The sequence below is a fragment of the Bos mutus genome, chromosome 29, assembly GCF_027580195.1.
Source record: "Bos mutus isolate GX-2022 chromosome 29, NWIPB_WYAK_1.1, whole genome shotgun sequence".
Classification (NCBI taxonomy): Eukaryota; Metazoa; Chordata; class Mammalia; order Artiodactyla; family Bovidae; genus Bos; species Bos mutus.
The window spans coordinates 18,282,974-18,302,165 of NC_091645.1; the positions used below are offsets into that span (position 1 = coordinate 18,282,974).

Consider the following 19,192-nt stretch of genomic DNA (forward strand, 5'->3'; position numbering starts at 1 on the left):
CAAGGAGATCAAACCAGTCGATCTTAAGGGAGATCTACCCTGAATGTTCACTGGAATGACTGATGCTGAAGCTGAAGCTCCAGTATATTGGTCATCTGATGTGAATAGATGACTCATTGGAAAATCCCTGATATTGGAAAAGATCGAGGGCAGAAGGAGAAGAGGACGACAGAGGACGAGATGGCTGATGGCATCACCGATGCAATGAACATGAACTTGGGCAAACTCTGGGAGACAGTGAGGGATAGGGAGTCCTAATGTGCCACAGTCCATGAGGTTGCAAAGAATCAGACACAACTAGGCGATTGAACGACAACAACAACAACATCATCAAGAGCTCACATCCATTGCCAACATTGATTGGATCATAGAAGAAGCTAGAGAATTCCAGAAAAGCATCTAATTCTGCCTCATTAACTATGCTAAAGCCTTTGTGTGAAATAAAACAAACTGTGGAAAATTCTTAAAGAAATAGGAATATCAGACCACTTTACCTGCCTCCTGAGAAACCTGTATTCAGGTCAAAAAGCAACCGTTAGAACCGGCCATGGAACAATGGGCTGGTTCCAAATTGGGAAGAGAGTACATCAAGGCTGTATATTGTCACCCTGCTTATTTAACTTACATGCAACATCATGTGAAATGCCGGGCTGGATGAATCACAAGCTGGAATCAAGGGTGCAGGGAGAAGTATCAATAACCTCAGATAGCAGATGATACCACCCTTATGACAGAAAGCGAAGAGGAACTGAAGAGCCTCTTGATGAAAGTGAAAGAGGAAAGTGAAAAAGCTGGCTTAAAACTCAACATTCAAAAAACAAAGATGGTGGTATCTGGTTCCATCACTTCATGGCAAACAGATGGGGAAACAATGGAAAGAGTGCAAGCATCTTTTAATTTCATGGCTGTAGTCACCGTCCACAGTGGTTTTGAAGCCCAAGAAAATAAAGCCAGGCGTGCTTCAGTCTACAGGGTGACAAAGAGTTGGACACGACTGAGTGACTGAACAAGAGCTCACATGTGTCTGGAAGATACTCAAGTTCTAACTAGCCATATTAGAAGATAGACTTTTTTGGACATATGGGAACTTCAGTAAAAACCCCAGAAAGGTCACACCATAATAACAAGCCTAAACCAGCTCTAAATTAAAGGCTATTTTAGACCCACTTAAAGAAAGTCCAATTGATTTGTTCATAATATAACCCCCCCAGCCAAAGAAAAATAAAAAGCACTTCCCTTGTAGCTCAGTTGGTAAAGAATCTGCCTGCACTGCAGGAGACCCATGTTCAACCTCTGGGTTGGGAAGATCCCTAGTAGAAGGAAATACCAACCCACTCCAGTATTCTTGCCTGGAGAATCCCATGGACAAAGGAACCTGGCAGGATACAGTTCATGGGGTCCCAAGAGTCAGATACAACTTAGTGACTAAATCACCACCACCAAAAAAAAAAAAAAACTGGAAGAGACAACAATACTCAGACATCTAACAGTGTAACAGTTACAGTGTACAAGATCCAGTAATAAAATTACTGTGCATACAAAGAAGGTTGAAAATGTGGCTTAAAGCCAGGGAAAAACTACACATAAAGATCCAGAAAAAAAAGAAAAAAAAAAAAAGCTGATAGAATTAAGAGAAAGGGAGTTTTCAAAAGCTATTCCAAGCAAGTCTATCAAGGATTTAAAGAAAAATAACATAATGAGAGAGATGTAAGATATAAAAATAACTGAATAGAATTTCTAGAACTGAAAGCCTATGCCATCCGAAATTCTTCAGTATTTGTTGATAGTTTGTGTATTTTGAATAATGGCTCTATATCACTAAGGTGGTTGAATGAATGGATATAGAGTTATTCATAAGATTTTTTATTATCCTTGTAGTGACTTTGGGATCAATGGTTATATTTCCATTTTTTCGTTCCTGATTTTCATAATTTGTAGTTGTCTCTCCTCCCCTGCCCTAGAGATCTATGGATTGTATTGATCTTATTAGAGATACAGTATGAGGTTTTGTTGATTTCTGCTCAGAACTTTTTGTTTTCTTTCTTTTGTTTGCTTTGGGTTTGCTTTTACGTTTTATGTAGTTTGCAAAAGGGTCAATTTTAGGTTACTTTAGTTATTTTTTCTTTCCATTATAAGCATTTAATACTATACATTTATCTCTAATACCACCTTAACTGTATCATGGATTTTGATGTGTTGTATTTTAATTTTTATTTTGAAATATTTTAAAATTTCCCTTAAGTTTTCTTTCTTGTTATTGTTCAGTTGCTAAGTCCTGTCTGCTCTTTGGGACCCATGGACAGTAGCCTGCCAGGCTCCTCTGTCCATGGAATTTCCCAGGCAAGAATACTGAAGTGAATTGCCATTTCCTTCTCCAGGAGTCTTCCCAACCCAGGGATTGAATTTACATCTCCTGCATTGGCAGGTGAATCCTTTACTGCTGAACCACCAGGGAAGCCTGACCCATGGTTTATTTAGAAATTTTCTTTTCAAATTTCCAGATGCTTTCAGATTTTCTAGTTATCTCACTATTGATTTCTAGTTTAATGCTGTTCTGGTCTGATTACATACTTTGTATGTTTTCATATTTATTGAAGTTCATTTATTTTATGGTTCAGAATATGACCTGTTATATTGTTATAAATGCACATGAAAGGACTATGTATTCTGCCATTAAATGAGTTGTAAAATAGCAAATAAAATGTGTCAACCCATCTTCCAATTTATTCACCCCAGCCCATAACCATAAGTTTATTTTCCACATATGTAACTCCACTTCAGTTTTGTAGATAAATTCATTTTCAGGCTTTTTTTTTTTTAACACATATAAGGAAATCCAAAAAGTCCATCCTAAAGGAGATCAGTCCTGAGTGTTTATTGGTAGGACTAATTTTGAAGCTGAAACTCCAATACTTTGGCCACCTGATGCAAAGACTGGTCTCATTTGAAAAGACCCTGATGCTGAGAAAGATTGAGAGCAGGAGGAGAAGGGGACGACAGAGGATGAGATGTTTGGATGGCATCATTGACTCAATGGACATGGATTTGGGTGGACTCTGGGAGTTGGTAATGGACAGGGAGGCCTGGTGTGCTGTGGTTCATGGGGTCACAAAGAGTTGGACACAACTGAGTGACAACTGAACTGAAGTGAAGCAATATCATATATTTATCTTTCTCTGTCTGACTTACTTCCCCCAGTAGGACAGTCTCTGGGTCTGTCTATGCTGCTGCACCTGGCATTATTTTGTTCTATTTTGTAGCTGAGTAGGAGTCCATTGTATATATGTACCACATCTTCTTTATCTGTTCCTGTTTGGGGACATTTAGGTTGCTTCTGTGTGCTGAATATTGTACACAGAGCTGCAATGAACACTGGGGTGAGTGTGTCCTTTCAGGCCATATTTTTCCCTATATATATGCCCAGGAGTGGGATTGCTGGATCATATGGTAGCTCTGTTTTCATTTTTTAAGGAACCTCCATTCCGTTGTCCATAGTGGCTGTACCAGTTTACATTCCCACCAACAGTCTAGGAGGGTGCCCTTTTCTCTACATGCTCTCCAGCATTTTTTGTTTTGTGCATTTTTTGATGATGGCCATTCTGACCAGTGTGAAGTGATACCTCATTCAAGTTTTGGTTTGCATTTCTCCATTAATTAGTGATGTCGAGCATCTTTTCATGTGCTTTTCAACAATCCATATGTCTTTGGAGAGATGTCTGTTTAGATCTGCTACCCATTTTCTGATTGGGTTGTTTGTTCTTTTGATATGGAACTGCATGAGCTGTTTGTATATTTTGGAGATAAATACCATGTTGGTTGCTTCATTTGTAAATATTTTCTTTTTCAGAGGGTTTTCTTTTCATTTTGTTTGTGCTTTTGTTTTCTGTGCAAAACATTTAAGTTTAATTAGGTCCCTTTTGTTTATTTTTGTGTTTACTTTCGTTATTCTAGGAGGTGGATCAGAAAAGATCTTGCTGGGACTTCTCTGGCAGTCCAGTGGTTAAGACTGTGCAAGCCATTTACTTACCCTTGTGGCTCAGCTGGTAAAGAATCTGCCTGCAATGTGAGAGACCTGGGTTTGATCCCTGGGTTGGGAAGATCCCCTGGAGAAGGGAAAGGCTACCCTCCACTATTCTAGCCTGGAGAATCCCATGGACTGTGTAGTCCATGGGGTCACAAAGAGTCAAACATGACCCAGCGACTTTCACTTAACTTCTTCACTTCATGTTTAATAATACATGTAAATTTCTTTTTAATGATATCTTTAGAGCTGGCATAAATCATCTTGCTTTTTAAAGGTGCACTTTCAGGAGGCTTTCACATCATTAAAAACTTTGGTGACTTCATCATTCACTGTTACTCCAGAAGCCATAGTGCCTGTGGCTGAGGCTGTGGTGGAGGCTCCCAGAAATCATCTTAATTTTCTTTAGTTGTTTGGTTTTTGATAACTTTTCATGATTCATAATCTCTCATTACATTATGTCTCTTCCTTAGCGAACATCGGCCCAAAAGTTGGTTTGGGTTTTTCCATAAGCTGCTGCTGCTGCTGAATCACTTCAGTCATGTCCGACTCTGTGTGACCCATAGACGGCAGCCCACCAGGCTCCCCCATCCCTGGGATTCTCCAGGCAAGAACACTAGAGTGGGTTGCCATTTCCTTCTCCAATGCATGAAAGTGAAAAGTGAAAGTGAAGTCGCTCAGTTGTGTCTGACCCTCAGCAACCCCATGGGCTGCAGCCTACCAGGCTCCTCAGTCTATGGGATTCTCCAGGCAAGAGTACTGGAGTGGGGTGCCATTGCCTTCTATGAAGTTTTTACCCAACCTTATACCATGGCCTAGATCAGGAGCTGACAAACTGCAGCCTACTGTCTAAATTCAGCCCAGTGTCTGTTCTGCATGGCCTGAGGGCTGTGTATGGTCTTTGAATTTTTAAATCACTGGAAAAAATCAGAAGAATAATGTTTCATGATGTGTACAGCTCACATAAAACTCAAGTTTTTAGTGTCAGTAAATAAATTTTTGTTGAAACACAGCCATGCTTATTCACTTATGAATTGTCTAAGGCTGTTTCTGCACTGTAATAGTTCAGTAGTTGAGACAAAGCTGTGTCTCACACAAAGGAAAATAATATTTGACACTTGTCTCTTGACACATAAGTTTGCTGAACCCTTGATAAGGAACTGTTTGTGTTTTATAGAACTAAATTTCTCCTTAGAAGATTTGTGAATAGAATTATAAATTCAGTCTTAGAATTTCAATGTGGATTACTGCATAGACTTAAGATCTTGGTTTAAGACTTAAGAAACGGTAGGATGACCCTTCATTAAAACCTGTAACATAACTTTTTTGTTGATTTTGGTCTGATCAGGGCAGTCAGTGTTGATGATCTTCATAAGCTAGGATAAGGACACAAAGAAAGTAAATATAGAACCAGAGAGAGTACATTTGGAAAAAACTGGTTAATAGCTCACAGAAATTGAATAAATTTATTATCCTCCAACTGTCTGAGTTTGGGAAATTTTTTGAAAAATAAATGAAATAGATATATTGGTTGGACTGATATGGGGTATAATTAATCCTTGTTGTATTAAGTCTGGCATTATAGTTGGGTTAGATCTTCCTTAAATTCATCACTAGGAAGATTTTAGGCAAAAGTTATCAACACAGATAATGTGAACTCTTACAGGTTTGACTCTAATTATTCCTGCTCTTTTCCCCTCAGGAATTCTGCTGCCATGACCATTTATTTACTTTTTGAATCAATATACTAGTGTCCAAATAATATTCAGTAGAATTTTCTGTAACTCCTGATACTAATTTTTCTGTGGTGCTTTTATTCTGGCTATTCTTTTGCAAAGAAGATTCCTAGCATAAAAATTTTAGGAAAGGGCTGCAGAGAACAAAGAGGTGTTATGACAGTGGTCTCAAAGTAAAAGTTATAGGTTGGTTCATGGAAAAGGACTTAATATTGTTAAAAATTCCCACCATTTGAGCAGTTTTAAGCACTAAGCAATCTGATTTTTTACCATAGTGGGGTGAATAGTAAAGGTAGTGGCCCTTGTTTCAATAAAAAATGATATTGCTGTTTATATTTTTGGCTAGTTCTCCTCAGGATTCCCTGATGGCTCTGTAAAGCATCTGTCTACAATGCGGGAGACCCAGGTTTGAGCCCTGGGTTGGGAATATCCCCTGGAGAAGGAAATGGCAACCCACTCCAGTACTATTGCCTGGAAAATCCCATGGACAGAGGAGCCTGGTAGGCTATAGTCTATGGGGTCGCAAAGAGTTGGACACAACTGAGTGACTTCACTTCACTTTCTCAGGATTACCTGTTGAGTGGTAGTATTTCCTTCTAAATGGAGTCATTGAGAAGATTTTGCATAATTGTCCTTTTTAAAAAAAATGAAGTATAGTTGACTTGGAATATTATATTAGCTTCAGATGGAGGACATAGTAATTTGATATTTTTATGCTTTACAAAATGATCACAATAAGTCTGTTTACCCTCTCACCATAAAAATTATTACAATATTATTGACTATATTCCCTATGCTTTATAACCTCCTTATTATTTTTATTTTATAACTGCAAGTTTGTACCTTTGAATCTCACCTATTTTATTCATCCTCCCTTCCCTCTGGCAAGTTTATTCTCTGCGTCTGTGATGCTGTTTGATTTTGTTATGTTTGCATGTTTTGGTTTTTCGATTCCATATAAAAATGAAACTTCAAGCTTGTAGAATAGCTTGAGAAGGACAGGTGTTAACTCTTGTCTAAAAATTAGGTATAATCCACCTGTTAAACTGGCTGGCTGGAGCTGGAGTATTGTTGTTGGGAATTTTAGGTTATCAGTTTTGTTACTAGTAACTGTTTTGTTCATGCTTTCTATTTCTTCCATATTCAGTCTTGAGAGATTGTAACTTCCTAAGAATTTATCTATTTCTTATAGGTTGTCCATTTTTTTTGCATATGTTTATTTGCAGTTATTTCTTACAATCCTTTGTATTTCTGTGGTGTCAGTTGTAGCTCCTCTTTCATTTCTTATTTTATTTATTTGGGCCCTTCATCACTTTTCTTGATTATTCTGGCTAAAGTTTTATGAATTTTGTTTATCTTTGCAAAGAACCAGCTCTTAGGCTCATTGATCTATTCTTTAGTTGTTTTAGTCTTCATTTTGCATATTTCTGCTTTGATCTTCATTGTATCTTTTGTTGACTAACACTGGATTTTGTTTTTTCACTTTGTACTTTCCTTTAGGTGCATATTTTCAGATTTTCTTTTTTCACCTGAGGTAGACTTGTATCACTGTAGACATCCCTCTTAGAATTACCTTTTCTGCATCCAATAGATTTTTGGATCTCGGGGTTTCCATTTGTCTCCAGCTACTTTAAAAATTTTGTTTTTCTGACCTGTTGATCACTCATTGACTGTTCAATAGCATATTGTTTAGCTTCCATGTGTTTGTGTTTTTATAATTAATTTTTATCAGAGTATAGTTGCTTTGCCTTATTGTTTCTACTGTATAGCAAAGTTAATCAGCTATACATATACATATATTCCCTCTTATTTGGATTTCCTTCCCATTTGTCACCATAGAGCACTGAATGGGGTTCCCTTAGCTATACAGTAGGTTCTCCTTAGTTATATATTTTATACATAGTACCAATAGTGTGTATATGTCAATCCCAACTTTCCAATTCATCCCATACATCCCCTTTTCCCCCTTGGTGTTCAAACATTTGTTCTCTGTATCTGTATCTCTATTTCTGTTTTGCAAATAAAATAATTATACCATTTTTATATTCCACATATATACTAATGTTCATATATGATATTTGTTTTTCTCTTTCTGACTGACTTTACTCTCTGTGACCATCTAGATACATCCACATCTCTACAAATGATCCAATTTTGTTCCTTTTTACAGCCGAGTAATATTCCATTGTATATATGTATCCTATCTTTATCCATTCTTCTGTTGAGCGATAGTAGAGGACCCTTGGACTGGAGAGTCTTATGTGGGGCCCAGACCCCATGATTCTGGGGAGAATATTCTGCAGTTGTGATTATCCTTCCTTTTGTGGATTGCCTCCCTGACATATGGGTCTTAACTGTATAACGTCTCTAGATTCCTTTTTTATATCTGTAATTGTGGAAATGTTCTCTGCTAGTTTTTTTTTAAATGTATTTATTTTTGGCTGTGCTGGATCCTCCTTGTTGTGCTCTGGCTTTCTCTAGTTGCAGTGAGTGGGAGCTACTTTACATTGTGGTATATATATATGCTTCCCCTTGTCGTGGCTTCCTTTGTTGCTGAGCACAGGCTCTAGTTGCACAAGCTTCTGTAGTTGCAGCACTCAGGCTTCAGTAGTTGTGGCACAGGGGTTCCTTAGCTGTGGCTTGTGGGCCCTAGAGCGTGGGCTCCAGTAGCTGTGACACACGGTCTTAGTTGCTCCATGGCATGTGGAGGCTCTCTGGACTAGGGATCGAACCCATATCTCCTGCATTGGCAGGTGGATTTCTATCCACTGTACCACCACAAGTCTTTAGGTTGATCTCATAGATGCTTGTTCTGCCAGTGGTTGAGGTCCTGGTGTGTCCGTGGGAGAAGGAGAGTGGAGGGTTTTTCTACTCTGCCATACTGGCCACAACTCTAATCGTCCTGTTCCTTAACAAATTGATAAGTTGGATCATCCAGCAGCCCTTCTACTTTTAATTTCTCTACGCACAGATATAGAGAACTGAGAACCATTTAATACTGTTTTTAACTTCAGAAACAAGGTGTTTTGTGGAGAATTTGTCTTTATTTCTAGCTTGTTACTTACTAGAGCCTTTAAAATGTTCAGTCATAGGCTAGAGATAGTCTAAATTGGCTTTGTCCCATTCCAGTGTATTTTTCTGAGTATTTTAAGGTTAGGCCTGATTTACCTAAGCTATTAGATTACCCATATTACTACTTAAAACTACTGGAATCTAGTTTTAAACCCTCCTGTTAATCTTGATAGTTTTTGCTATTTAAATTTTTTTTTTGTTCAAGTTGTCCTTAAGGGAAAGGCTTCATGAATATCCTTGTATAATGGATTTCCTATTCCCTTTGCCATTTGGGGGCATTTTAGAAATTAAGCACAAATGAGTTACTTAAATCTGTTTTTGATTTTTCCTGTCCAGTTTTTTCCACTGTTTTCCCCACATGAAGGCCTAGCAGTTAAGTGAATCATTTAGTCTAGAACTGGTAGAGTCTAAGGAAATCTTGAGTTATGAAGCAAATTCCTATATTTATGAGGATTAAGAAAAGAATTATTGACTCAGCTCAGATATTGACCATGGTTTAATTCAATACTGATGATATGCCTTGTTGGTATTATGAAATATGATTCTTTTTTGAGAAAAAAGTGAGAAAAGGCAGCTTTCTTAGGGTGTTATGGGAACGAGAAGAAATACAGAGGGTAGAGTAAGAATGATGGAGAAGGCTATGGCACCCCACTCCAGTACTTTTGCCTAGAAAATCCCATGGACAGAGGAGCCTGGTAGGCTGCAGTCCATGGGGTCGCTAGAATCGGACACGACTGAGCGACTTCACTTTCACTTTTCACTTTTATGTGTTGGAGAAGGAAATGACAACCCACTCCAGTGTTCTTGCCTGGAGAATCCCAGGGACGGGGGAGCCTGGTGGGCTGCCGTCTATGGGGTCGCACAGAGTCGGACATGACTGAAGCAACTTAGCAGCAGCAGCAGGAGAATAAGAATGAAGATTAAGTTGTGTTGAGACAAAGGAAGAATACTTTAGTCTTGAGAAAATGTGAGGTAGCTAATGCTTCCTTCTGAAAAATAGCCATCTATCACCAACTTTACCAACAAGTGATCTAAAATTGGCAAATAATGGTAAAAGTAGCCATGTACTAAGTTTAATATAGACTATATATATATATATATATATATATGGACTGAGGTGTAAGATAAAATGCTGTGTCTTAAAAAAGCGAGGGGACTGTTGTGAATTGTACAGTACATTCTCCTAGACCCAGAAAATATTTTACTATATTTAATCATCAAAATAATCATAATAAATACATAGATTATTCCTCCCCTTTCCCATTTTATAGTTTGAACAATAAAGACTTTGAGAATATAAATGGTTTTACCAAGGTTAGAAAGCAAGAAGCATATGAAGCCAAGATTTGAATTTGGTTTAAGACATACACAAATAAGTAAGTATAGAGAACAGAATTAAAGAGGCATAAAATTAGTCATTGGAGTTTAATGCCATCAAAGTCTCTTTAGTTCAGAAATATTTCAGGATGTCTTCATGAGGAGGTAGCATTTGAACTAAGCTGTGCAAGTAGAGGACAGGTTTGTAACAGGTGAATGTGGCAAGGGAGGCAGATGTATGATAGAGGTGGGTGTGAATCCAATTCAGTCTGAAGCTAAAGCGTATTTTTTTTTTTTTTTCATTGCCCATAACTAGAACAGTGAGAGAGAATGTGGGAGACCATTGAAACTAAAAATGAATTGTATTACCTTGAGTTTTAAAAAAGTTTGAAAAGGGAGCTCTAGAAAAGAATAGGAAGAACCTTTAGTGCAAATACAACAGGTTCTATGGTATGGAATAAATCATTGCAAATACCATTACTTCCAATGGAAATTACATTAATTTATCTTCTTGGCAACTCTTATCTCAGGACCAGTATTTCAGAAGTCCTGGTGGGTTGAATGGTAATGGATCAACATGGAGGTAGGGCTGGGTGTGGGGCTAAATGCAGGAGAATTGGAAAATGCTTTTGATAGGAGCCAATGTTTTCTCTGATATACTTATTTTTAGGTCAAACCATTTTTTCGTATGAAACCCTTATCAGAGGATGATAAGGAAAGAGCAAGAAATCAGAGGATTGCTAAACTAACTGATTTATTGGCAATTGCACAGAAGGAAAAAAAATTGGTGATATTTGATCTTAATGCTCCTCCTTCAAAACATCCTTCCAGATTATCGTATATCCACCTTGTAGTAAGAGTGATCCTTGACTCTAAGATTGAGCAACATCTGGTATGTATATCTCAGTATTTATGATAGAGTTTGGGAGGTGGATTGCTTGTCTCAAGAGCATAGCATTTGAACCTGGCCTACCTTGTAGATCTTTCCTGGGATCCTTAAATAATTCTGCTGTCTATAGAAATGGGAGTTGGTTGCTTATACAATTACATGTGGCAATCTAAGAATGACCCAGTTAAATTTACATCATTGGGGAAAACATTGAGGCTGTTTACTGTTCCAAACCAAATGAAATGTCACCAGTATGTTAAAAGGGAAAGTGTATGATTACTACACAATGTGACCTTCACCATCACCAACATACATCAATTAGAAAGGGCCTGGGCATGGAACACTAACTAAGGCTTTGAGGATTTGGTTTTCATTAGTAATATAGAAAGGACATCTGGTTCTTATTTGAGCAGAGATTTGTTCATCATGTTTCTCAGAACTGCTGCATTTTGGCAGCTGATCATTCCAAATGTCTTAAAATTTCAAAATATGGAACAATGCTATGAGTGAAACAAGTATGTATCTTTGCAAACAGAACTATTTCTACAGATGAGTCATAATAGCATCCTCTGTTAGCAGGATATGACTCCGCTCAAAGGTGATTTTTAGCATCATCAGCCAGAGGAGATGTTTATAAGTCTGACTTTTCATCCACACCTACCAGCTCCTCATCCACTTTGGCTAGTATGATATCACCGTGGACCCTTGGTCCCATGATGTTAACTGGGAAAACTCAGCTCCAGAACATCCTTGGTGAAAGCCTCATTATAGGAGTTCATTAAATGTTGTATGGCAGAAACCAACACAACAATCTAAAGCAACTATCTTCCAATTTAAAGTAAATTGTAAAAAAGTTCATTAGACAATATTAAGTCAGGTTGACTCTTTCACCAAAGGCTGGAATCTCTCTGCTCCCTGTAAAATGTACCCATGCTGGAATGGGTCTCCTCCCATTCTACCTGGGACTATTTGTGTCTAGACTGCTGATTATCCACTGAAAGACATCCTATTTCTCCTTATAGATTGCTTGGTTACCAGGTTCTGAGAGAAGGTATATCAAGAGCAAAGCTCCTGGTTTTCAGCATGTGGGCACATTTTATACCCTTCAGGAACTTGCGGATGAAAATATAACTAGAATAAATGTTGACTATAAGAGGTTGTACTACAATGGATTGAGGTAACTGATCATACCTCTTTTTGCATGTATTGCCTTACTTGCACAAAATCTGCATCCCAGCCAAGGTACTTAGGTTCCTCCTCAGGGTATCTGTGTGTGGTTATCTGTTTGGAATCCCCTATTTTCCTCCTCCTGCCCCTCCCATCCTCTGCCAACAAACATTTATCAATGATAGGCTCTCTTCCTGGGACAATCTTCAGCCCCTTATCCTTGTGCTCCAGTCTCTTATCATTGTTGCTCTTTTTCTTTTTGTATAATGTTATCAATGAAAGTCAGAGCTCAAAAAATTGATGATTTCCTCTGCCATTACTAGATAGATTACAGTACCTTATAAATGGCTTTGTGATGCAGATATCTAGATCTCTTATAGGAATAACCCAGGGCATAATTAAATCATTATTTCAAAAAACATAAAATTGGCAGATGAATGGATAAGAAAGCTGTGGTACATATACACAATGGAATATCACTCAACTATTAAAAAGTGCATTTGAATCAGTTCTAATGAGGTGGATGAGACCAGAGCCTATTATACAGAGTGAAGTAAGTCAGAAAGAAAAACACCAATACAGTATATTAACACCTACATATGTAATTAGAAAGATGGTAATGATGACCCTATATGTGAGACAGCAAGAGAGACACGATGTAAAGAACAGACTTTTGGACTCTGTGGGAGAAGGCAAGGGTGGGATGATTTGAGAGAATAGCATTGAAACATGTATATTATCATATGTGAAATAGATTGCCAGTCCAGGTTCGATGCATGAGACAGGGCTGGTGCACTGGGATGACCCTGAGGGATGGGATGGGGAGGGAGATGGGAGGGGTTCAGAATAAGGAACGCATGTTCACCCTTGGTAGATTCATCTCAATGTATGGCAAAAACCGTTACAATATTGTAAAGTAATTAGCCTCCAATTAAAATAAATAAATTTTAAAAAATAAATAAAAGGGAAAAAACAACTTCAAACATCCTAGTACGAGAATAAAGTAAAATCATTTATATACCATATTTATAAATATATAATTAGGGACAGATTTTCTGAATTAAAAGCACCTGGGAATGAAATGGTAACTTTTTCAAACTCAACTGTTATTAGTCACTGCTCATGTTAATCCCTATACCCTTTCTATTAGATTTTAAAATAATTTTTCAGATAATTCTAAATGCTTCCAAGACACAGCTTCCTTGGAGATACAGATGTATGTGTACATAGGCATCAGTTAAGAGATGTAGATATCACCAATGCTGTGGTTATAGATGTATATCCAAAATCTCTTGGGGTTAGTAGGAGTTCCCATAGGTGCCTTTTTGTATTTGAAGCCATGAACTTGGCTGCTAGATGCACTTGTGTTACTTTTCCTGGCTCTTTGACCATAGGGGAATTGATCAAAAATATGTCATTTTTTTCTTTCAACATTAGAAAATTATATATGTATATGTATTTCTGTCTCCTTTTACTTATTTTCATATAGGAAATGTTTCTAGTTAAATTTTTTCTCATAATTATTATTTAGATTACTAGTAGTTGAAATTAATTATAATAGCTTCCATTTATTGAGCTTTTATTATGTGTCAAATGGTTGGTAGACCACAGACTCGTTTTCAAATCCTGGCCTACCCATCAGACAAGTGATGACCACACTTACGACTTAGACAAGTTTCTGCAAAGTGTTATCCCCATAACAAAAATTTTATAATCAAACAGGGTATTTTCTAGAGTTTCTCTCTGAAGGATCTCACCCCTTATTCCTGTCTTGACTAATTAGTTCATTCCTGTGAATGGTTCTGATAAGCAGCGTGTCCTTGGAGAAGTTTCTCTTTTTGTTTAGTTGTGGTTGAAGGTGGGTTGGACCAATAGGAAACACTACTAACTTTGGAGAGTGTTCAGTTCTGTGTTGCTCAGGACTCTTCCTCCACATTGTAGGATATTTAGCATCCAGTGATGTTACTGCATCATTGTGACAATCTCAAATGCCCTAGATATTTCCACATGTCATCTGAGAAAATGATTATTGCTCCCATTGAGAACCATAGGCTAGATGAATGTGTCCAGGTGCATGTTCAACTTCAGCCCAGGATTTTGTGATTATTTAAGGAGATGCAAATGCTGTCCCAACACTCAGGCATATCTTCACTCTTAGGAACTGGTAAGCAGGAGCTGTCCACGTGGCATGCCAGTCGGGCAGTCAGAAATGGTGTACCCTCAGCACAAAGACATATCACAAAAATGGCATCAAAAAACTCAAGTTTCTATATGTGACTTCTTGCATAGCCAGCAAAATGATAGAGTATTAGTCCAATTTGAGAACACACTTAGATTGAAAATAAAAGCCATATCTTATTTGAACTAACCTGTATCTCACTATTGAAAGATTTTGAGACCTGTGACTTGTTTGTTGCTGCTGTAGGGCAAGCTTGCCAACCTCAAGGCTAGGTACTTGAAGTCAGCACCCATAAGCAGTAGAAATACTGAAACTGAATAGTGCTATTTCTGATGACTCAGTGACTTATTTCACTATCTAAACTTTACATGGTTTAATATGACTCTTTGGAAGTTACTTGTTTTGAAAAATTGTCTATAATGAATCTTGTTTTTGAACATCAAAAAAGAAAAGCAATTTAGCTCAGCAGATATTTCCCAAATAGTAATATGTATATAGACCAGTTAACTAGTTTTAGTGAAAAGTCAACACAAGCAAGATATGATTCTTTTTGTAAGGAAACCCTTATATTCTAGTAGAGGAGTATAAGGGTTTTTTAAATATAACTATACTACAGGGTTGGAGAAGGCAATGGCACCCCACTCCAGTACTCTTGCCTGGAAAATCCATGGACAGAGGAGCCTGGTAGGCTGCAGTCCATGGGGTCGCTAGGAGTCGGACACGACTGAGCGACTTCACTTTCACTTTTCACTTTCATGCATTGGAGAAAGAAATAGCAACCCACTCCAGTATTCTTGCCAGGAGAATCCCAGGGACGGGGAAGCCTGGTGGGCTGCCCTCTATGGGGTCGCACAGAGTCGGACATGACTGAAGCGACTTAGCAGCAGCAGCATACTACAGGGTGGATCATGATTATTCATGAACCAGACTATTCCGAGCACTTCTCCTCAAGAAACTGAATTTTAAGAAATTCAGCAGTTGTACCTTGTTAGTCGTATACTGTTTAAATCAGAATATTTATTCCAATCACATTTCCAGTGCAGTCTCTGTGTTCATTTTGATCAGACCACTAGTGCAAGACATTGTGACCTTGCCATTTTGACTGAGAATGCTTTAAATACATTGTTTTAACCAAAACTATATGCCTACAAAGATGTCCTCTGACTTATTTCTGATGTGGGAATTTTAAATGTTTTTAACATTTTTAATTTTGAAAACTAATTTGTTGAGATGAAATTCCCATAAAATTAACCAATTTAAAGTAACAATTCAGTAGGATTTAGTACATTCAGAATGTTGTTCAGCTGTCACCTGTAGGTCCAGTACATTTTAGTATTAGACATTTTTATTTTCCCATTTTTGGTCAGTCTTGCTAGAGGTTTATGAATTGTACTAACCATTTGAAAAAAACAAATTTTAGCTTCATTAGCTATATTCTGTTGCAAATTTTCTTTCCTATTTCATTGACTGCTGTTATCTTTATTTTCTTTTTTTATATTTCCTTTAGGTTTACTTTGCTCTTCTTGTATTAGTTTCTTTAGGTAGAAAATTAGGCGTTTGATTCTAAATTTTCTCTTCTAGAATAAACGTTTAAAGCTATAAATTACCGTACAAGCATTACTTACATTCCACAACATCCAATTTAAAATATTTAAAAAGTGTTTTATTTCCCACTTGACTAATAGATTACTTAGAAATGAATTGCTGGCCTTTTAGAAATGTATTAATGCATCTATCCTTAGTGTTATTTGCTTTTGACTTAAATTCATTGTGTGTGTGTGTGTGTGTGTGTGTGTGTGTGTATGTGTGTGTTAGTCATGCAGTCATGTCTGACTCTTTGTGACCCATGGACTGTAGCCCGCCAGGCTCCTCTGTCCATGGGATTTTCCAGGCAGGAATACTGGAGTGGGTTGCCATTTCCTTCTCCAAATTCATTGTGACCAAAGAACAAGTCTCTATGACTTCAATACTTTAACTGGTCTCCTTGCCTACTAAATCATTTGTCTTGATGAATTTCCCATGTCCACCTAAAAATGATGAGCTCTGTTCATTTCTTGGGTGTGGTATTCTGTAAATATTGGTCAGTTTAATTCGGTTGACAGTCTTTTTAAACATTTTATACTGTATTTTCCCCTTCTTTTTCTAATGCTTTGTTTGTTGCAGATCAAACTCCCACACAGCATAGAACTTACCTACTATGAAGCTTTATTATTAATTTCAAAGGTGCAATAATCAAGAGGTTTAGAGAAAGCAAGGAAAGGTCAGTCATTGATTTCAGCTTTGCAGGCTTTTTCCTTTATTGGATTCATACTCTATGGCCTACAGTAATAGATAAGAGCTCCAAGTGAGTTTTTGCAGAGCTGTTTCACTTATAGGGAAGCATTTGCATTACAGAACATCTGCATTTAATATTCCCAAAGAGATATGTAGTTTATGTGACCTTCTCCAGGGAACCATGCCTCATAAATCCACATTCTATAATTACTTACAAAATATATAATAAACATTCAACTAGGAAATCCTTTTTAAAAAATATTCTATGCATAAGGCCTCTCTCACAGTAAATATTATTCTATTTAGAAAAGAAGTAGCTATCATATCGACAAGATTAGACCATTGTCACCTGCCTTCTTACTTCTGTGAGCAGTCTGCCTCACCAGAGAATTAAGGGCTCCAAATGCCTTGTCTGTCAATTATGGAGAGAGGGGTATTGATATCTCTCACTCTGGTTGCTGATTTGTGTTATTTCTCACTTTAGCTCTGTTTATTGTTATGGTTATTATAGTGGTTGTTGGCTTCTTATATTTTAAACATTTAAAAAATACATTTAAATGTAGAATTATTAGATCTTCTTGGTGAATTCACCCTTTCATTATGAAATATCCATGGTCTCTGGTTATAATTCTTGTCTAAATATTGCTTTTATTAATATTGCTACATTTTCTTAGAGTTAGTGTTTGTGTGTTGTTTTTTTTTTTTTGTCCTTTGTCTTTCAACTGCTTTGCATATTTATGTTTAAAGTGCATCTTTTATAAACAGAATATTGGTTCTTGCTTTTATATTTATGAGGATAATGTCTATTTTTTAATGAGAATATTTGGTCCATTAATATTTAGTTTACCTGGCATACTTGGGTTTATATTATAATTAGGACCATTTTTTCCTATATATCCTCTCTATTCTTGGTGAGTTGGTTGTTCTTTCCTATGTTTTAATTTTTTAGTTAATTTCTAATTCTTTAGTGTTCTTTTCTGTCTCTCCTATAGGCTTTTACATTTTTGAATTATTTTTTAGTGGTTGCTCTAGGGATTATAATTATCATTATAATCTACTTTAAATTAATATTATTCTATAATATAAAATCAGATCAGATCAGATCAGTCACTCAGTCGTGTCCGACTCCTTGCGACCCCATGAATCGCAGGACGCCAGGCCTCTCTGTCCATCACCAACTCCCGGAGTTCACTGAGACTCACGTCCATCGAGTCAGTGATGCCATCCAGCCATCTCATCCTCTGTCGTCCCCTTCTACTCCTGCCCCCAATCCCTCCCAGCATCAGAGTCTTTTTTAGTGAGTCAACTCTTCGCATGAGGTGGCCAAAGTACTGGAGTTTCAGCTTTAGCATCATTCCTTCCAAAGAAATCCCAGGGCTGATCTCCTTTAGGATGGACTGGTTGGATCTCCTTGCAGTCCAAGGGACTGTCCAGAGTCTTTTCCAACACCACAGTTCAAAAGCATCAATTCTTCGGTGCTCAGCCTTCTTCATAGTCCAACTCTCACATCCATACACGACCACAGGAAAAACCATAGCCTTGACTAGACAGACCTTTGTTGGCAAAGTAATGTCTCTGCTTTTGAATATGCTATCTAGGTTGGTCATAACTTTCCTTCCAAGGAGCAAGCATCTTTTATTAAAGCCTTAGGACAACACAGTTCTATTTACTACCTTCTGCCCTTTGTGCTCTTCTGGTTATAATACTTTTGATATAAAACCCAGAGTTGTTATTGTTTAGTCACGCAGTCACGTCCAACTCTTTTTGACTCCATGGACTGCAACATGCCAGGCTTCCCTGTCCTTCGCCATTTCTTGGTGCTTGCTCAAACTCATGTTCATTGAGTTGGTGATGCCATCCAACCATCTTGTCCTCTGTTGTTCCCGTCTCCTCTTGCCTTCAGTCTTTCCCAGCATCAGGGTCTTTTATAATGAATCAGCTCTTCATATCAGGTGGCCAAAGCGCTGGAGTAACAGCTTCAGCATCAATCCTTACAATGAATATTCAGGGTTGATTTCCTTTAAGACTGACTGGTTTGATCTCCTTGCAGTCCAAGGGACCCTCAAGAGTCTTCTCCAGCACTACCAGTTCGAAAGTGTCAATTCTTTGGTGCTCTAGCCTTCTGTATGGTCCAACTTTCACATCCATACGTGACTGCTAGAAAAACCAAACCCAGAGTACATTTGTATTGTATTTAAAAAAATAGTCTATAGTGTTTTTTAAACTTTTTATTTTGAAATGATTGCATGTTCAGTTCAGTCGCTCAGCTGTGTCCGACTCTTTGCGACCCCATGAATCGCAGCACGCCAGGCCTCCCTGTCCATCACCAACTCCCGGAGTTCACTCAAACTCTCGTCCATCCAGTCAGTGATGCCATCCAGCCTTCTCATCCTCTGTCGTCCCCTTCTTCTCCTGTCCTCAATCCCGCCCAGCATCAGAGTCTTTTCCAATGAGTCAACTCTTCACATGAGGTGGCCAAAGTACTGGAGTTTCAGCTTTAGCATCATTCCTTCCAAAGAAACCCCAGGGCTGATCTC

At 37.7% G+C, this 19,192-nt stretch overlaps 1 protein-coding gene across 1 annotated transcript in view; it reads left to right on the top strand.

Moving 5' to 3' along the window:
• LOC102276646 (glycerophosphodiester phosphodiesterase domain-containing protein 4) overlaps window positions 1–19,192 on the top strand; it is a 110,227-nt gene that overhangs the window by 53,047 nt on the left and 37,988 nt on the right. Inside the window, exons 10-11 of the mRNA XM_070365018.1 lie at window positions 10,817–11,038; window positions 12,058–12,212. Of these exons, the coding sequence (XP_070221119.1) occupies window positions 10,817–11,038; window positions 12,058–12,212 (377 nt within the window). The remainder of the gene's footprint in view (window positions 1–10,816; window positions 11,039–12,057; window positions 12,213–19,192) is intronic.